Raw genomic sequence first — 21,106 nt, forward strand, 5'->3', positions numbered from 1 at the left:
ATTTTGTCATCAATTTTATTAGTATCTAATTTTTTTATTGTTAAAAATAATTATTTTCTCATAAATTTATTAACAATCGTATATAGTATAAAAAATCTCTTAAGGCAAATATTCATTTAATGTCGGAATTATAATTTCAAGAATGCCTGAGATCTACAATGTATAAAAAAACGGAACATCTGAATTGAATTGAATGACTAAAATCTAAATCAATACTCTGATCAGAAAGAAAGTGAAAAAAAGAAGGAAGAAAAAAAGAAAAAAGAAAAGAAAGAAAAAAGAAAGAAACAGTTCCAATTTTGAGATTGAGGAAAGGTCACACTCATAGTTCAGTTCACTAACCTGGAGTTACTACCGATGGGTTTCTTCACTCTTGATGCTAATCGCGTCCTTCATATAACGTTCAACCCCCTTCTCTTTATCCCTCCTTTTTGTCTGGATTTGGGGATTAGGGTTTAACCCAATCCCCCGTAGATTTTGTCTTTTTCCTCTTTCAGTTTTCTTCTGTTTTTCATTCTTTTTCTCCACCTGGCAATAAAATCCGCGCGGGAACCAATAACCGGACGCTATTTCGTTCTGTAAATCAATTGAATCTTGTTCCCGCAAGCTCCTCGCTTAATTGAAACTACGTTAGGGTTTTTACATTCGTTTCATAAATATACATATTTTTTTTAATTATTATTACATGAACATGGAGAGCACGCGTAGATCGTTCGATAGATCGAGAGAGCCGGGCGCCAAGAAGCCCCGATTGATCGACGAGCTCGACAGCAGTTCCAACCCCATTTCCCGACCGTTTTCTCAGCCGCGGCAACCGCCGTCCTCTGCGGTTACACCGTTGACTTCCGCCACCGCGAGGTTCCGAACTAACAGCGACAGGGACTCCGAAAGTAGCGACAGGTACCACCCGCAACCGCCACCGCACCAGGAGCTTGTATCTCAGTACAAGGCCGCGCTAGCTGAGCTCACTTTCAACTCGAAGCCAATAATTACGAACTTGACCATCATTGCAGGAGAGAACCTTTCTGCTGCGAAGGCCATTGCTGGCATCGTTTGTACCAACATTGTAGAGGTGAACCTTCAAAGTTTGCACTGTGCGCTTGTTTACGCTGTTTTTTTCACAATCTGTTTTCATGTGTGGTGCCATTTTTAATTATTTGGATTGAATTGAGTTGGTAAGAATCTAAGGTGCAAGTAATGAATGGGAAGAGTTGCAGTCCTGGGAGTAGATGAGAAAATGAGATGTTTGTTCTGGTAGTTTTTTTTTTTCAAAATCATTTATGCTTAACCCAATTCAATCAAGTTTCATTTGTTAAGTGTTAAGGTTTTCAGAGAATAAAGATCTATAGTTTTTCAATCAGAGGTAAAAAGAAAAACTAAGAATTATCCTTTGCTTGGTGATGGCAGTTTTGTAGGAGTATCTATTATTTTTTCATTTCTTTTTTATTTGTTGTTGGATATGACAAAGGAAATGAACACTACTGTTTCCAATTATAATCAGTGCTCTGAAGACTGGTTTCAATGAAATTTTCTCATACTTTGTAGGCTTTAGTTGTTACCCTTGTTTAGATATGGCTTGGCAGTGTTGTATCTGTTTCTTTGCTTATTAATTTTTTCCACCATAGAAAAGCTGTCTCATCGCCTTAACGATTAAAATTTGTGTTAATGACTATCCAGGTTCCAAATGAGCAAAAGCTTCCATCTCTTTATCTCTTGGACAGTATTGTTAAGAATATTGGGCGGGATTATATAAAATACTTTGCTGCCAGACTACCTGAGGTCAGATATCTGTTCTGTTTCCATTTTTGTTGACCTTTAATGCCTTTATCTAAAAACTACTTATCACTTTGTTTATTATATGATCTACAATGAATAGTCCAAATTCTGAGGTTATGAGGTTTTACACTATGTAGGTTACATTGAAAAAGATAGTTAGAATTCTTGCATTTCATTAAATACGAATATTCTGCTTGTTCTACTGGTAACTGTTTTTATCTTTGTATTTTTGCTGAGATATTTTTTCTAATTTTACAACCTATTTTTAACTAGGTACTTGCCCGTTACTCCTTTACATTTTAGGTATTCATCAAGGCATACAAACAGGTTGATCCACCTGTCCATTCAAGTATGAGGCATCTTTTTGGAACTTGGAAGGGATACATTCCTCCGCAGACCCTTCAGATGATTGAAAAGGAACTTGGCTTCATGCCTGCAGTCAATGGTTCGGCTTCTTCATCTGCTACACTCGGAAGTGAATCACAGTCACAACGCCCAGCTCATAGCATCCATGTGAATCCCAAGTATTTAGAACGGCAGCGTCTTCAGCAATCCAGCAGGGTGGGTGAAATGATTGCACCTAAAACGTATAAACGTTTGAAATGTTGGATTTGAGTGGAGTTACTCAGGATTGGACTACCTTTTTTTATTTTGGGTGATCAATTGAATTCTCATTCTTGTTTCTTGGATATTAAAATTGAACTTGAAGATATGTCATGCAACCAAATTCTGATCTTCATTACTTCTTACTGAGACACTTGAGACACAATGCAATATTCTTGCATTCCACATCTTTGTAAATATGAACTTTCTAAGAAACTAAAACTCCTTTACTTTTTGTAAATATGAAATATCCCGACCTTTTTTCCTTTGGATATATTTTGGGTTTTATTGTTGTTTATATGGTTTAATATATTAATCTTGTTAGCTTGAGATAGAGGTAATCCTTTGAATACTTTTTCCTGTATTGTATTTATGCATGTTTAGACCACCCAACATCTCCTCTTGACACTATACCTTAAAAAAATGATTCACAATTCCTAAGAAACCTTGTGATTCATACTATGTATCATGATTTGACAACTCATTCATACACTGCATTGCTTGGGAATATGCTTAGTTTCGAGTAGATATCATCTGTATAATTTAGTCATACATACCTCTATATCATATGTCAGGTACTTATTTCTTCCATCATGTCCATTTTCATGTCATGAAGATTAAAGGAGTAGCTAATGATACGACTAGAGCTATTTTGAACTCAAATGAGGATTCAGAGAGGCCAAGTAGAGTTTTGGGTGCTTCACGACCGTGGCTCGATCCTAGGATTAACATGCATGTATGTAGAGTAAATTTCTTTTCTTCTTATTATGTCTGGTATTCATTCTATCAATTGTCATATTTGAATGTAATGGTTTATCTTGCATTCTAATCAGCGTATTCAAAGAGATGCATATAACAATTCTGTTCCTGAGAAGAGTTTAGCTGAATCCTATGGGGGCATGAAAAATAGTTCTGGTATTTCAAGTATTGGAAGAACTGGCAGTAGGGTTGCTGAGTTGGGACATGATAAAACTTGGTATAAAGCAGGACTCAGCGTGGCAGAGAACACATCTAATCAAAGTAATGGTTTCAGTTTGAAGCTTGGTTTTTCGAATTGTGAAGCACCAAAGTCGATGAACTTGGGTGCACATCATCAGCCAACACAAAACTTAACTAGCATACAGAGCAGTGTAGTGCCAGGTAGCTGGAAAAATTCTGAGGAAGAGGAATTCATGTGGGATGAAATGAACTCTGGAATGATTGGTGATGGTGCCGCCAGCGTTGCCAACAACTTGAATACAGAACGATGGATGGGTGGTGATGATGAGAATTTGGTAAGCATGCTTGATTATTGCACTTTGCCACCTAAATTTATTCATCCAATTGCAGTTTATACATGGATGGTGTCCTTGTCCATCAATTTCGTTGTTAATTTTTGCAACTTCAAGTTATCTTGTCTGATTGTGATTTTATGACAGATGATATACTGGCCCAATTTATATGAGGGTTTCACTACTTGCTTATCATTAGGATCTTCATCTATGGGTTGGTTGTCTTAGGCTGTATCTAGGAGTTTTTATAGACAATGAAATGAAGTGGCTTGTTATATAGTGTAGTAGATGATGTCCTCCTTATGGTTGAATGTGTACCAGTTTAATAAAGGTTGGGAATGGAATGCATGATAAATTGACAATCCTTCCTTGATTCCCCAATTTGATGGGACAAATGTAGCCTTGAGCTGCAAGGGTGGAATAGGTGTCCCTAACTTGCCATTCTATTCTCTCCTTAAAATTTAAGTTTCTTCCAAATATAGTTTACTTGAGCTTGACCATGCGACTCCCTCTCTATCACCCCTCCAAAAGATACTCTCGGATAAATTAGTGTTTATTTACATTAGGCATATTATCTTATGCTATGGGAATTTAAAAAGGGAAGATATCAAGGGGGATAAGAGGGATCATTGAAAGTCCTCATTTTCTATAGCAGGGTTCATGAACATAACCCTTTAAATATGATTTTCTCACATTGCCCTCTATCTTTCGTGCTATGTTAATTCTTATAATTGGAGAAGGGTAATGAGACTCCATAAATATTTTCAATAGTACTAAGAATGACAAGCTTATATGTCATGTTACATCTGACTTGTTTCCGTGTCCAGGATGGAGATCAATCCCAAATCTTGCACCATGATAGAGAAATATCTACTGCTAGGAAACAATCATTTGCATCTGGGGGGCATTCATCATTGCCATGGCAATTGCAGGAGCAGAGATCGAATGAAAAGTTGAATCTGAAGCCAGGTCACTCGGAAGAATTGTTGTCAGCTTTAGGTTGCTTACCAGCTAATACAAGTTCTTTGGTTGTCAGGATGGCAAATCGGTCTTCCATGCCAAATGCAACCAAAGGTATGTCTGAAACTATGGGACAAAAGCAATTTGATTCCATGGGAACAAAACCCACTTCTGCGCAGTCACCTTTGCAGCAGCAGTCTGCATCATTGCCTGTAACAAAGCTCCACCCTCATCCAACACAAAATTTGTTGGAGCAAGACTATGGGAAGGATTCTAAAACATCACAGTTTCTGGGAGATCTGCAGAGACAATACATTAGAGATCAACCAGCTGCCCTTCCTCCCAATGCTCAAGTTGGTTGTTTGCATAGATCTAGAGAAAAGGATTTGCATGGTCCTTTATCTTCAGAGACTTCTTTTCTGCCAAGGCATCAGCAGCAGCCACTGGTCTCTTCCCAGACTGAAGTTATTGCAAAAACTAAGAAGCCTCTCCACTCTAAAGTCAAGGCCAGTGAAAGTTCAGAACAATCAAAAAGTAGTTTGTCAGCTGCAACTGTGCAGACTAGATTCCTCAACAAATCAATTACAAATAGTTTTCCTGGTACAAGTAGTAGTCTAGTTACAAAGAATCTTCCATCTGACTTAGGGGTTTGCCCAGCTCTATCAGGTAGACCTTCGCCTGCCACATTAATTTCTTCGGTATCTGCAGTTGCATCACCGTCAACATTAGTTCCTCCAGATGACGATTCTTCTATTCTGGATAACATATCACAAGCAAATACTGGACAGAAACCAAAGGTCTCTACAAAATTACCAACTTCCTCTAACATGAGCAGTGTGTCAGCTCCAACCTCAACTGCTACAAAAAACAATTCCTTGAATCCCATTGCAAACCTTTTAAGCTCACTGGTTGCAAAAGGTTTGATATCTACAGATTCGGAGTCATCGATTAAGGTACCAACAGAGGCATTGGTTCAATTGGAAACGCGTACTGAAAGCATTACTGCCAGTAGCTCATTGCCAGTTCCTTCAGTTACTGGTTCCACAGTTCTCCCAGTAACATCCTCTAAAGTTGTGGAAGATGATGCAAAAGCCTCCCTGATCGTAAGTCAATCAACCAACACCAAAATAAGGAATATCATCGGCTTTGATTTTAAGCCTGATGTAATCCGAGAGATGCATCCCACTGTAATCAAGGGATTATTGGATGATAGTCAACATCATTGCAGATTTTGTGGTATTAAGCTTAAACAGGAAGAACAGTTCAACAAACACTTGGAGTGGCATTTTGCACGAGAAAGAGAGCAACATGGTCTAATTACAGCATCCAGAAAATGGTATGAGAATTGTTTTTCGTCTGAGCCTAGTGATTCTGTAGACGATTATTGTGAGGAAACAGACAGGAGTCCATTTGATGCTATCGTTCCAGCTGATGACAGCCAGTGCTTGTGTGTATTGTGTGGTGATCTGTTTGAAGATGTGTACTGTCAAGAGAGGGATGAATGGATGTTCGAAGGTGCTGTTTACATAAACAACTTAGATAGAAACGGTGAGATGGAAAATAGAAATGTGGGGCCGATTGTTCATGCTAAATGTTTATCTGAGAACTCAGTAGCTGGCAGCACCAAGATGGTAAGCCTTATGGAATGGATCTGTCATTAGTTGTTCAAAATTACAATGTGTCTATTGGAGAAGTGAGTTTACAATTTTAAGGTATGGTGATTGATTGGACCTTTTCCATTTTTCACAGGAACAGGACTGATTATTTACGCCTCTACTTTGATGGAGAATCATAAGTTCACTGAGGGACTCAAGACAGGTTTACTCTACATAATTTTGCTGTGATATGCATGCTATATTAGTTGCCTCTAACTGGTCGCTAAAGCGGTTAAACAATTTTGTGCTTATTTTTCTTTGTTTCTTTTGTACTCGGGAAAAGGTGTTCAAAGTATATATAAATTGGAGAGTTTTTGTTTTGCGGCTCAAATTTTGCATCAGTATTGACATATTGTTTGTTTTATTTTATTTTATATATTGTTTCTGTTTTTGTTTCTCGTGAATCAATTATATTTAAATCATGCTAAAATTAAACATTAGTCATCAGATATGGACTTCTATTGGAACTCTTGGTCATCGCAATCTTCTATGGTTAAGTTGTGACTGAATATAATGTTTGGAACACCCATTTCAAAAGAAAAAAAGAGTGAGTTCTCTCGAAATTTACTCTGAAGTCCAAGTCCCATGCCTTTAATTAGTTGACAAGAACAACTGCAGGAATTAATGTTTGCAACATTGGCGTCACGGTTTTAAGATATGGTTTTAGGGAATGTTAATGTTTGGGCACTCAGCATTCGACCTAAGGGTTCATTTTAATTATTCATTATCAAGGCTTTATGATGCTGATATAAAGTGGGCCTTTGTGGCCATTGTACTGCTGAAGCATTCGTCGATTCTCATTGCATTCCTCTGATACTATTTAGCTGTATGAAATTGCGACTAATTAGGGCGAAAAAGCAGCTTTAATAGAAGGGTAAAACCATAAAACATTTCACTGTGGTTTTTAACTTCGGATGGCTGAGGAAGCAAAAAAGCCGCATCATTCGCTGTAACAGAATCCAGCAATGAGAAGGCATTAAAAAAAAGGCAACTATTCTAATGAAGATGATCTTTGTTTAAAAAGTATGACTTATTTGTTTAATAATATTTTAAATAAAGGTAATATTTTTACTTCAAATAAAAATTAAGTCTTACAACTTATCATCCAATGATAAAAATAAAGTATCTTCACATGATGATAATCATAAAATCTTCATTGGAGTAGTCACCTTTAAAAAAAGGTGAAAACAAATAGCTCCTCGTAGGTTCTTTTTAGATATCTCACATTTTAAAAGGTAAAGAACACACTTGTATTTTCAATTAATCATTATTCAATTAATCAAACAATAATGAGTTTGTTTTTTAATTAAAAAGCTTTTTTGGGTGCTTGGGGCAATCAGATACCCTTTAAAACCAGCATGTGAAACCCACGATGATATGCACCGTATGAAAAATGCCTCTAAAAGATTCTCATAATTGGTTTCTTACTCTAATGATACTTCATAGGATAGGAATAGCTGTTTCCTCACAGAACATGAATAGCTATTATAATTTATAAACACGACGGAAGGAACCAAACTTGTTCGTTCAGTCCAATCTCATCTTGCAGTGCAAAAATATTATGGGAAGCAAGTGTACCGTTGTTTTAGGTATTTCAGTATCTTTAACTATTGATTTCAATTATAAAATTAGTTTTAGTCATTAATCTCAATCATAATGGGATGAATAACTATAAACAATGAAATATTTAAAACCATAGAACATTTGAAATGTTTCCTACTCATCGTTTTGTTGAGGTACGAAGGTGTTTCATTACATTTAGAGAGAGTATAACTAAATAAAATAATATATCAAAATTGATTATGAAAGATTATAATATTGACAAATCTCAACATAAAAAAATTAAAACTAAGTTGTAATTAAGAATGATAATAGGTCTTTATAGGGTTCGTCTTTCGTCTCCATTTAGTAAAATACCTTCTATTAACTAATACTAATCAAATTGTGTTTTAAACCATCAACTAAGAGAACATTATATATTGAGGTTGAAGAATTTTTACCAACTTTTCTTTTGCGCACTCAGGTTTCAGCATTAACGGTCCAACGACGAATTCGGCCCTCAAGCCCAATTCGGCCTCCTCGGCCCAAGAATCGGGGACCTTTTGGACCACCTCAAATCCTAAAATCCTACCTCTTAGATCCATTTTAATTTGAGCGTCAGAATCTTTGTAAGTCACCCCCTCCTTTCATTCCACTAGATGGGACGCCGCAAAACTCGTCACCGATTGTTCAAGGTAACTCGCAAACATTTTCCAATGGAAATAATCTTACCTTTGGTTTTGTTACTAAAGGTAACAAAACTACCATCATATTTATTTATCTTGACGAAGAAAGTGGGACTCCTTATCATATGCCATGAGTATCTATTACCTACATATCAATATACTCTCTGTCTTTCTTTCTTTAAGGAATCTTAGGTATCCAAATTAGTTTGAATCCTTTAATGTAAATTTTCTTTGGTTACGGAAGGTTATTATAATCCAGTACAACAATATAAATATTTTCACCATATTTTTTCCAAGAAATGAAACATTGCTTAAGTATGTCCATATCTATTGCATTTGTTGCAAATATTTCTTTTGTTGAATTTGTAAAGTTGCATTGTGATTTTCTGTTTTGATTATATGAAGCAAAAGCTTCATGAGAATAATTTTTAAAAACTACAGTGCTTCCTTCTTTATATCCCAAATTAGTTTTTTGTGAAGCTGATCTTTGATATGCTAATATTTTATCCAAGTTATTAGATCTTTGGACAAATTTTGATAAATTATTATTCCACAATGATTCTTTTGCATCTTTAATGATTTTTATATATCTTTTTAAGTAATTTTCTTTTGTTTAATTTGAAGTTTTTATGTTGATGAGCGAAAATTAAAGCTCACGGATACCAGCAAGTGCACTGGATCGCTCAAGTAATACCATGGTAAGTGGATATTGTTCCCATAAAGATTAAAAGATTGAGCAAACAAATATCAGATTAAATGCCTAATTAGATTAATAAAACCTGATTCTGAAAGGGGAAAGATTGTGTCTTGCCGAGAGCTTTAGAACCTTAAATGCTTGAATGCTTGAATGCTTACAAACAAGCTTGGATGTTGAATTGAGAGAAGACAGTGATGGTGAAAGCCAAGGGCTTCGGAGTTGTTTATGCTTTTAGAGAAATCAAACTTTGTTTACTTACCATGAAGTTTGCAAAGATCTTTCATGACAAATCTTTAGTAACTAATTTCGAATTCTTTGGTTCCTTAGTTTCTCAAGCATTAATTAGTCGTCAATTAATTAATCAAGAGATTAAGTACAAAAACTGATTTAGTTTTCTAATAATATTTAAAAGTAGTCCTTAGGTCGAATTACATGTCACATATTCAAGGTAGTCTTTTCTAGTTAAATCGAAGAAAAACACAATTCTCAAAAGCTGTTCTTATCTGAATTATATGTCACTTATTCAAAATTGGAGTGATTGAAAATCATGCATGCGTCACACACTAATTGAACCACTATTCCTAGTCGAATTCAAATAGTCATGTGAAAGAGTTTTCAAGCTTTAATTCAAATATCAAAATTTTCAATTATAATAAAAGAATTCAAAAGAGATTAGCAAACCTTTCGATACCACTAGTCCAAATGAAGAACGAATAACTCAATCATGAAATAGACCAATACAAGACTTCAAAATAAAACAAATGTAGATCGATAAACAGAGCTTTTAACCCTTTGACAAAAGGATTAGTTACTTATGGAAAAGGAAAGAAAACAATGAAAAGAGATTACAGAGGAGATGGATGTCCTCCTTTGTGAACAAGGTTCAATTATTTATATCCTAAATTCTAGAATTAAAATTCAAACTATCCTAATATTATATTTCAGAGAGAAAGATAAGATAACTACTTATCTTCCACAGAAAAGGATAAGGTACTACTTACTGACTTTAATTTTAAATTCAAAACAATAATTCAATTCAAATTCAAAACGAACCGAATCCCTTATGTTTCTAGAAAGAATTAATAACCAATCTTCTAGAGTCTTCAATGTTCTGGATGTGATTAAGGCTTCTAATAGTGTGGATAATTAGGCATGGGGCTTAATTGTTACATTTGAACGTTGTAATTGTGTTTAATCCAGACGTGTATTAGAGATAATTGGGCAAAAAGCCCAAAATTTCATATCCCAATGAAGGACACGCGATGGGCGTGTGCGGATGCCCGGCGGAAGTATGGAGCTAGAGGGTCCCCCGGGCATGTTGCAAGGCCGTCGGGCGCAGGGCAAGGCCATCAGGCGCAGGGCTTGGCCGCCAGGCGTGCTACATCATGGAAGGGTCTCACCAGGCGTGGGGTCCATCCGTTGGGCATGCCTTTTGTACGCCAGGCGTGCTCCATGTATGTCCTTCCTTAGGCCACACTTTCCTTCCTTAGGCCATGCTTTGCTGCCTTTGTGTTTTTCCTTTGATTTTTTATTATTTTTTAGCTAAAAACTCCTGAAATAATAAAAGCACTAACACAACTCCAAATATTTTATTATTTACTAAATCCTAAGAAAATAAATTAAAAAGAACCCTAAAAATCACTTAAGATGATGTGTCATCACAATACCAAACTTAAAACTTTACTTGTTCTCAAGCAAAAAAGAAAGATAAATAGAGTTTAGCATAGTGAAAAAGATTTGAAAAAAGATTAAGATTGAAAACATAAAGTGGGATTTATGATAATCCTTGTGGTTATATTCGGCTTCTCTTATCTTTCATAAATCTTGTATACTTATGATTTAGGAATTTTCAAAACTGAAATTCGAATTATATTATGAGTTCTATTGAATTTATATGGCTTGAAGGCAGTTTACTTCTTATTTGAATTACGTGAGAGATCTTTTGCGGGCTTTCGACTCTTAGTGCTTTGTCAAAAGGCAGCTCTTAACAGGCTTTCAATCGATAATCCCGGCTAGTTCGCCCAAGTTACCGGGTGATAAGTAACCACTCGGATCTAATCATCCAAGCCTCTCATCGACACAATTACACCACAAGCAGATAACTAGGGTTTTGACCTAGACATCGATGCCCAAGGCCTCTTTAGACTTCTTAATGTTTTGTCTTAATGCGACTCTTTAAGCGGACTTTCAATTGATAATCCTAGTTCAGTTAGCCGAAGTTATCGAGTGATAAAGCACCCCTTGAATTTACTAGCCCAAGTTTATCCTTAAAGCAAAAACATCACAGACACATAACTGGACCCTAATCATTGGTGCTCAGATCCTTGGATCTTTTAATTTCTTTTGATCGTTCCATTTTTTTCAACTGCTTCAAGGAATTGATGGTCGAATTCTCATAATACTTTTTTAAATTTCTGTTCTTGAAGATTCTTTTTCCGTTTCCTCAAGATTCAAGCATTTCATATTTCTTCAAATGCAACCACATATACTTAAGCACCTCTAATCTTTATTTTTGAATTATTTAATTCAATCCTTTCACCAAGATATCCTCCAAAATAATAGTTACTGGAGAAACAAGCATTCAAATTTTAAGTTTAAAATAAGAAAAGAAAGATAGAATATGCTACATATGTAGTGAAGGAAAAAGAAAATAAAAGAAAAAAACAAGGAAAACTAAAATAGGAAGGATGAAAGTAAAGGAGAAAGAAAATAACTAACCACTAGTAGAGAGGATTTATCTTATTTGATCTTACCCAAGTCTACTCAGTTATCATTACTGCTTCTTGTGCCGGGACTTTATGATCCATGGTGTTACCAACACCAAACTTATGAGTTTACACCAAACTTAGAGATTTACATTAAACTTAAAGATTGACAGAATAATGGGTGTAAATCATGGACAAAAGCATACGTGCATGAAAAAGAAAAGGATAAGATAAAACCTTAACGTAATTTTAAATGAGAGGTATTTGATTTGAAAATGCCCAGTGTTGGTTAAGGACTCTTGGTGTCCTTGCATGCACGTTCCCTGGGAGCTTCATGATGCATGAGCATCATTTGGTAGTTTTCTTGTTAATTATGTCAATAATGATTACGATTCTTCACTATTTCTCTTATGTTTTCATCAAAATACTTTGAGAACTTTGCTTCATATGTTTTGTAGGAGATTAGTAAAAATTTGTTTAACAAAAGAGAAAAACTCATAGAAGAGCAAAACATAGAACTAGAGAAGGAGAAATAGAGGAGAAAGACACAAACGGAGACGTGAGACCTGGGGAAGCCACGTCCCGCATTGGGCCTAGCTCCAGGGACAGTCCCAACTCCCTTTCTTCAAGAACATGAGATGTGAGAATCAACTTCCCATATCCAGGTATTCTCTCAAGTTCACGTCCCACGTGGGGAACCCAACGTCCCACGTTGGGCATGAACCTAGTAGCCCCCTTCCAGGACATTGTCGAAGACGTGCCACGTTCATCATCCACGTCGCACATCTAGCCACAACCCTTCCATCTCCCATTGAAGACGTTCAACGTGGGGGAGTCACATCCCACGTTGGGCATAGAGGCAGTGGCCTTACTCCTTCCCCTCTCGAAGACGTTGCACGTCCCTCCCTTACGTCCCATGTTGGTTCCATGCATGCAAGGATGTGGGATGTCCAGCCACGTCCAACCTTCTCCACACGCGAAGACGTCCAATGTGGGGAGTCACGTCCCATGTTGGGTTTGTGCTCAGGAGCCTCTCCTTCCTCCTAGCTCGAAGACATCCAACGTGGGGAGTCATGTCCCACGTTGGGCTTCTGCCCAGCAGCACGTCCTTTCTCCCTCTCCAAGACGTCCTATGTTCCAAGCTCACGTAGCAAGTGAAGCTAGGTCTAGGGACATCCAGCCTTCTCCTCTTGAGGATGTCGCACGTGGTCACCACCCACGTCCCATGTTGGGCCTAAAGGCAGTCGCCTCACCTTTTTTCCTTCACCCACATCTCACGTAGCCTCCATGGATGTCTTACGTGGAGCCATTCCTTACCCCTGGGAGGTGCATTTAAGTCCCAAGAGTGATTAATGAATGGAGTCACTAAAGCCTGAGCCTTAATCACACGGAGAATGAGTTTTTGATTTAAAGTTAATTAGAAAAAGATATTATTTGATTTTTTTTATTAACTCTAATTATAGGTTTTAATTTGTTTTAGTTTTGGAGTATTTAAGGATTTAGAAAACCCTAAACCAAACACCTGATTACTCTCGCATACTTTTGAACCCTAATTTTGTGTTTTGCATCCTGAGCAACTAATTTCCTCTATTAAGGTTATGAGCTCTACTGATTCTTATGGATTAATGTTGTTGTCTTTTTTTTCTTGATTTATACATTGATGTCTTCTTAAGAAACAAGTTTTCATTCTCCATCACAAGGATTTGAATATATTGAAAAATAGTTTAAATCTGAATTGAATTCTATATTCATCTTGAAAAAGTTGTTTGTTAGAATTAAGTTTGAAAATTTTTTCTCATGATTCTCTGGGTTTTAAACTTGGCTTGATAGGTGACATTAAATCAACTAGGGTTAGGGCCTAAGAATTGTGTGGTTTTTGAATCAGTGAACGTGCTTAATCTTTTTTCTTACTTAATTAACTAAGGAATTAGTAATTGATTAAGTTAAAGAGAAATTGAATCCCTAAGGGATTGGGATTTGGTTAATTAAGGTTCACCATGAGATACATCTTTGCATAATTTAGGTAGCAAGTGAAAAGCATTTATCTTGAAAGTATTAGCATCTCTGAAATCTACTTATATCACTTTTTACACTCATTCATTGCTACCCTTATTTATATTGATGATTTAGTGTTTAATTCATCACAATTCAAGTTTTTGATTGTCTAACTAGAATAATCAATTAACCACTGCTTTCTTAGTTCGTTAATCCTCGTAGGAATGATGATCTACTCACTGTGGTAATACTTGATACGATTTGGTGCACTTGCCGAGTTGTGATTTTGCAAAATTTCGCATCAAGTTTTTGGTGCTGTTGTCGGGGATCAATTGAGATTAACAACAAACCAGTTAATTGATTTCCTAGATTAGACCTTTTCCTTCTTTGTGTATTTACTTCATTGGGAACTTCTTTCACTTTGACGTAGGGAGTTCCACTTTTATTTTCTTGGTACTTGGTGTTCATGCAGGACAATCAAGAAGAAAAGACTATTCAATTTAACCCTGAAATTGAACTAACCCTTAGGCGATTAAGGAAGCAAGCTAGAGACCAGAGGGTAATAAAAGAAACTAAAGCGGATTAAAGCCAAGAAGAATTTAAAACAATCGCTGACAATATCAACAACACAATCAATGTTCATAAAATCCACTTCTGAAAATTGTGGGAGCAGCATAGTAGCACCCGCTATAGAGGCAAACAACTTTGAATTGAAGTCTCAACTCATCGCCTTAGTGAAACAAAATTGCCAATTCAATGGAAGCCCTCAAAAAGATCCTAATTTGTTCATGTCTAGCTTCTTTCATATTTGTGACACAGTCAAATTTAATGGTGTCTCTACTAAAGCTTATTGATTGAGGTTGTTCCCATTTGCTATAAGAGACTGAGCCAAGCAGTGGCTCGAAACTCAACCAAAGGAGAGCATAGCAACATAGGATGATTTGGTGAATAAGTTCTTAACCTAATTCTTCCTACAGCAGAGGTTGGAAAAGCTGAGACATGATATCCAAACTTTCATGCAAAAAGATGGAGAATCCCTTTATGAAGCTTGGGAATTCTACAAAGTGAAGTTGAGGAAGTGCCCTCCAGATATGTTTGTTGATTGAGTACAACTTCATATTTTTCATGATGGGATTACTCCTACTTCAAGGAATTCATTGGACTTCTCAGCTGGAGGATCTTTGCACATGAAGACAATAGAAGAAGCCTTGAAATTAATTGAAGTAGTGGCCAAAAATTAATATTTGTATTCCCCTGAACAATCCATGAAGAGAGGAGTGATGGAACTCGACACATTGGACAATATTCTAGCACAAAACAAGGCTATGTCTCAGTAGATCAATGCACTCACTAAGCAACTTGGACATATGCAAGTCTTTGCAGTGGGAACACAAGGTATCACCTATGACATGGGAGAAAAAGTCCATCAAAGTGAAGTTTCTGAGTCATTTAATCATGATCAAACCTCTGTTAAGCAAGTCAATTACATGGAAAATCCCTCTAGACAACACAATGACCCATTCTCTAAGACCTACAACCCTAGAAGGAAGAACCAACCTAACTTGCATGATAGCTAGCTTCTTCAAATGGTGTTGATCTAAGCTCAAGAGCCCTCATGATGGTTTTCGGGCTAAAATCAACTTCTACACCTCTTACATAGCTTTTGTAAGAAGTGTCATTTTTTGGATCCTCCCTCACCGCATTAGCATAAAGCTCTCTGACAAGAGTTGCATTTACTCGTGTGAGCGGATTGGTGAGAAGCTCCCATCTCCTCCTTTCAATCTTTTCCTTGATCTTATGGCATTCATCATCCAAAAGTTGGAAGGCTAATTCGGGCAATATTTCCTTTGGTTCCATCCACCCGAGTTGTATCTCATGAAACACAGATTTAAACTTTCAATTGTCAAAGAAAGAGTGTAGCTTGAGAATGAAGATAAGTGATTGATTAAGTGATAACAAGAATTGGTTGAATGGAAGTATAAGGGTGAGATTTGGAATCACAAGAACACAAGAAGTGAAATGTGGATGAATGTAAGAAAGTGTATCTTTAAGTGTGAGGTTCGAACCAAGTGAAGGTTATTTATAATGAAAGGTGGTAAAGGAATGGATGGTAAGGATTCATTTGATATGGAAATGAAGGGTATGCATGCAAAATTGAATGGGGACATAGATTGCTTCTTTATGAGGTTGGTAGGTTCGGTCATAAAGGTGTTCTTATGACACACCTAACTAATCAATGTATGCAAGGTTGTGGTTTCCAAGGAGCAATTTTCAAGGGCATGTGACTAGCCCTTGTTGCAAAGTAGCCGAGCCCCCGTTCCTTGAATTGTCATTTCCATCAATCTCTTTCTTCATATTCCTATTCAAAACAACAAACAAAAATTGAATCAAATTGATGGCGGAAAAAATAAAATGTAACAACTAACTTTTGAATTTTCATCAATTGACCAAATACTAAAAAAAATTAAGTATTCCTCATGAATTAGAAACCAACATGACTACTTGTAAGTGTGCATGTGACATTTGTGAACACCAAACTTAGTGTTTGGTCATGTGGTGTAAGGAAATTGATTAACCTCCTAAGATATACATATTATGACCCTTATGTATTATTCTAGGTGCCTTGCACACCAAACTTGTTATCCACCATATGTTTCACGCAAGAATTCAATTAAATCCTTGTCACTTATGATTTGATCATCATGAAGGCTACTTTATTATCCACTATTTAAGCATAAACTCAAAAGGATACAGAGCATGGGTTGCCTCCTATGAAATTCAAGACTTTAAACAATTTGATTCTCATTATTTATACTTGTAGCATATGTGGAACACCAAATTTAATGTTTGGCTATATACTTCAAGAAAATGCTTAAGTAACTATCCTAAGATGTCTATATGTTCACCATGCATGAAATCATCTTAGGGTGCCTCTAGGCACACCAAACTTAGAAGTTGATCATATGCTTCATGAAAATGCCTAATGCAGCTATCAAATTGTTTAGGAAAGTCTGAATTCATGATAGAAAACCATTTGTTATTATCACTAAAGCAGGAATTAAGAAATACTAAACATGGGTTGCCTCCCATGAAGCGCTTTTTTATCGTCATTAATTTGATGGTTGTCCTCTGTCAAGGAGGTTGATGATCATAATGTCTCAATTTATCTCCTCTCACTGTGAGCTTCTTTCTGGTGTCTTGTTTGATGATTTCTATGTGTTCTAGTGAAAGGATCTTGCTCACAGTATAGTATCCAGAAGGGTGTGGAGATGTTTTCACTGGTTGATAGATTAGCCTCACTTTGTCTCCTGGTGAGAATCCTTCAATTAGAATTTTCTTGTTCTTCCACCCTTTAGGCACCCTTTTCTTGCTGTTCTTCCCCCTTTTTGATGACTTTTTCCTCTTAGCAAGCTCAATGTCAGGAGCTTTCTTCTTAGTTGTCACCTCTGGGGTCTTTGTTTGTAGTTCTTCTTCAGTTGTTCTGGCCTCTTGAACCTTCTACCTTTCTTCAGTTTCATCATTCTTCCCCAAAGATGAACTTACGAGTTTTAGAGATGACTCCTTGGGCTTCTCCTTCCAGTTTGGGTCTTCATCTTCAATCCTCATGCAATTTTCTTTTTAGCAAGGTACTGTATTGCTTTAAAAACATTGAGGGTTATCTGTTCATCGTGTGCCCTCAGAATTATTTCTCCTTTTTTCACATCAATAATTGGCCTTGCTGTGGCCAGAAACGGTCTTCCAAGAATGATTGAGTCGCTTCCTTCCTCATCCATGTCCAAAATCACAAAATCCATAGGAAAATGAACTTGCCAACCTTAACTAGAAGGTTCTCCACCACTCCATTGGGTATTATAAGGGATCTATCAGCCAGTTGTAGTGACATTCTGGTGGGTTTGACCTCCTCTATTGACAGCTTCCTTATCATAGAAAGTGGCATCAAATTGATGCTGGATCCCAAGTCACATAATGCTTTGTCAATTGGTATGTTCCCAATGGTGCATGGTATGAAAAAGCTTCCTGGATCTTTGAGTTTGGGTGGCAAACCTTTCTGGATTACAGCATTGCATTCCTGGGTGAGAATCACAGTTTCCTTCTCTTTCCAGTTCCTTTTCTTGGTGATGAGTTCCTTGAGAAACTTTGCATAAAGTGGCATTTGTTCTAAGACTCACCTAGTAGAATGTTGATCTCCAATTTCTTGAAAATCTCAAAAAACTTAGGAAATTGTTGATCCTTCATCTCCTTGTGCAATCTCTGAGGGTAAGGTAGTTGAGCAACATATGGTTTGACATCCTCTTTCTACTCTTGTGTTTGTGTCTCTGAGACTTGCTTGCCTTTCCTTGGAGCTTGTGGTTCATCATCCTTCTTGGGATCCACCTTATCATTTTCCTCAACCTCTGTTTCTTCCTTGATGGCAACCTTATTGTCATTTCCCAATGTTTTGCCACTCTTAAGTTGTATGGCCTTGCACTCCTCCTTTGGGTTAGGGATGGTGTCACTTGGGAATGCATTGATTGGTCTCTCAGCACGCTGCTTGGACAGTTGTCCTATTTGTCTTTCAAGGTTCCTTATTGATGCTTCATAGTTCTTGATTGCCATCTCTTGGTTCTTCATAAGCTTTTCCATCATCTCTCTAGATTAGAGATTCTTTGAGACTCTTGATGTGGTTGGGATTGTGTGTGGGATGTTGATGGTTGTTGATGGAAGTTGGTTGGGTTATTTGAAGGGTTATTTTGTGGGTAGAATGTGGATGTGGAGACGTTAGTTTGTGGTTTTCTGTATGGATTGTTGTTAGTGGGGTGGTGATTTTGGTTGCTTGTGTTGCGAAAGTTATTGGGGTTAGAGTTCCTCTGTCATTGGTTCTAGTTATCTCCCCATCGCAGGTTAGGATGGTTCCTCCATGAGGAGTTGTATGTGTCCCTGTGAAAGTCATTTTGGGAAGACCTTGTGTTGTACATATACTGGATTTGTTCAGGCTGCTGCTCATTGTTTTATGTCTCAAAGCTTTCTTCATTTTGACCCCTTGCATTTGGAGCTTGGCTTCTTGTTCTAATTATAGCTTATTGCAATCCATCCATCTTTTTTGCCATCATTTCCATCTGCTACTGATGTTGTTGGTGCATCAGCTTGTTTTGGGATAAGATAGCATCCACCCCCTCAAGCTCATAGACACCTCTCTTTGGAGTTGCTTGTCTCTTCGAGGAGTAAAAGTACTAGCTGTTAGCCACCATATCTATGAGATCATGTGCCTCCTCTGGAGTTTTCATCATTTGCAGTGACCTTCCTAAAGAGTAGTCCAATGCCTTTCTTGCTTTCATGGAGAGACCTTCATAAAAATTTTGGAGCTTTATCCATTCACTAAACATGTCCGAAGGACATCTTCTGATTAGTGCCTTGTACCTCTCCCAAACCTCATATAAGGATTCTCTCTCCAATTGTCTGAAAGTTTGTACTTCAGTCTTGAGCTTGATAATTCTCTAAGGGGGATAGAACTTGGCCAAGAATTTGTTGACCAAATCATCCCAATTTGCGATGCTCTCCTTTGGGAAGGTTTCTAACCACCGAGTTGCTTTGTCCCTTAGAGAGAAGGGAAATAGCAATAACTTGTAGATTTCTAGGTGTACACCATTAGTTTTGACAATGTCACATATCTTTAGAAAAATAGATAGGTGTTGATTTGAGTCCTCCGAAGCACTCCCTCCATATTGGCAATTGTTCTGAACCAGAGTAATGAGCTGAGATTTAAGCTCGAAATTATTGGCATGTACATTAGGAGTGAGTATACTACTCCCACAATTCCTAGGATCAGGGATAGTATAAAAGGCTAGCACTATCCTGGCAGGTTAGCCATTGTTGTTAGCTACTCCTTCCTCATGCATTTCATCCTCCATGATATCCAAGTCCTCCTCTAAGTCTTCTTCACCAACAACTCTCTTCCCCCTAACTTCTCTTCTCAGTCTTAGAAAAGTTCTCTCTGGCTCAGAATCAAAGAAAGTTAATGTTGCCTTTCTCCCACCTGGCATACACAACACAAAACCAGACCAAAAGCAAAATGATCACCCTATTACTAGAGTGATGTTAAAGTTAGTTGACACAAAGTGTCAAACGGTTAGTGTGCTTTAAAAAAAAAAAGAAAATACTTAATCTAGACTATCACCAACTTAATCATTGTTAATCTGAATCAATCCCCGACAACGGCGCCAAAAACTTGATGCGTGAAAATTTGTACCACACAAATCCCTTCGGCAAGTATACCGAATCGTCAAGTAATAACTCACCGTTGAGTGAGGTCGATCCCACAGGGATTGATGGATTAAGTAACTTTAGTTATGTGATTTATCTAGTTAAGCTAATATTTGATGGTTTTGTGAAATTGAATGAACTGAATTATGATCCACAAAGAAAGTAAAACAACAGAATGTAAATTGCTGGAAATTAAAGTGCTGAAAGTAAATTGTGAAATGTAAATGGCGGAAACTTAAATGGCAAGAAACTAAAGAATTGAAACTTAAATGGCAAGAAATTAAAAGAGCTGAAACTTAAATGACAAGAAAATAAAAGCAAGAATGTAAATGACAATGAAAGGTAAATTGCATGAAATGTAAATAGGTTTTAGGAGCTGGGAATCAAAAAAAGCAGGAAACTCAAAGCAATTAAAGTGAAGAATAACAATGGGAGAGATTCATTAGGGATTAGAGATATCATAATCTATCATGAATCAATAGGTCTCAACTTCATTCTCAATCATATAAAGTAGATCTATGGCGGATTGTAATTAATTGCGTCTCAATACCTTGGCAACCCAATTTGTCTTAACATAATCAATTTGTCAATTCCTTGATCTAATTGTCATGAGAAGATGTTAAGTTCAATTCTCTTATCCATAAGCCACACAAATTCTTAGGATCTCAATTCAAACCAGGAATTTATTGATCAAGAGAATTGTGAGAGAAAGAGCTTCAAACTAATTTCTATGATTCCCCTTCCGAAGTCCACATAGAAATTCAAATGGATCTAAACCCCCTTCTGGTAGTGAATAGATTAGTTAAGCACAGAAGTTATCTCTTAGCTACAACAAGCAGATTGAGAAGAAGAAGAATTTCATTCATTCATTTGAATTACAATAGAGCTCCTCCCCCTAATGATGTGGGGTCTAGTTCATCATTGCTCTGAAAACTCAAAGAGAAAAGAAAAGTACATAAAAAGTAAACTAAGTGCAGAA

General features: G+C 36.9%; 1 protein-coding gene across 3 annotated transcripts; it reads left to right on the plus strand.

Moving 5' to 3' along the window:
• On the plus strand, positions 172-6,615 carry LOC107648804 (polyadenylation and cleavage factor homolog 4). Of its 3 annotated transcripts, none has more exons than XM_016352617.2 (7): positions 172-1,072; positions 1,678-1,779; positions 2,080-2,337; positions 2,996-3,124; positions 3,213-3,653; positions 4,478-6,241; positions 6,360-6,615. In XM_016352617.2, exons 1-7 carry the CDS (start codon positions 686-688, stop codon positions 6,369-6,371), a joined length of 3,093 nt encoding a protein of 1,030 aa, XP_016208103.1. In that variant the 5' UTR covers positions 172-685; the 3' UTR covers positions 6,372-6,615. The 3 variants fall into 3 exon arrangements, with proteins under 3 accessions (XP_016208103.1, XP_016208105.1, XP_016208104.1); XM_016352619.2 differs by having other exon boundaries at positions 173-1,072; positions 2,050-2,337; XM_016352618.2 differs by having other exon boundaries at positions 174-1,072; positions 2,996-3,115.

This window comes from Arachis ipaensis, chromosome B06 (assembly GCF_000816755.2).
Source record: "Arachis ipaensis cultivar K30076 chromosome B06, Araip1.1, whole genome shotgun sequence".
NCBI lineage: Eukaryota > Viridiplantae > Streptophyta > Magnoliopsida > Fabales > Fabaceae > Arachis > Arachis ipaensis.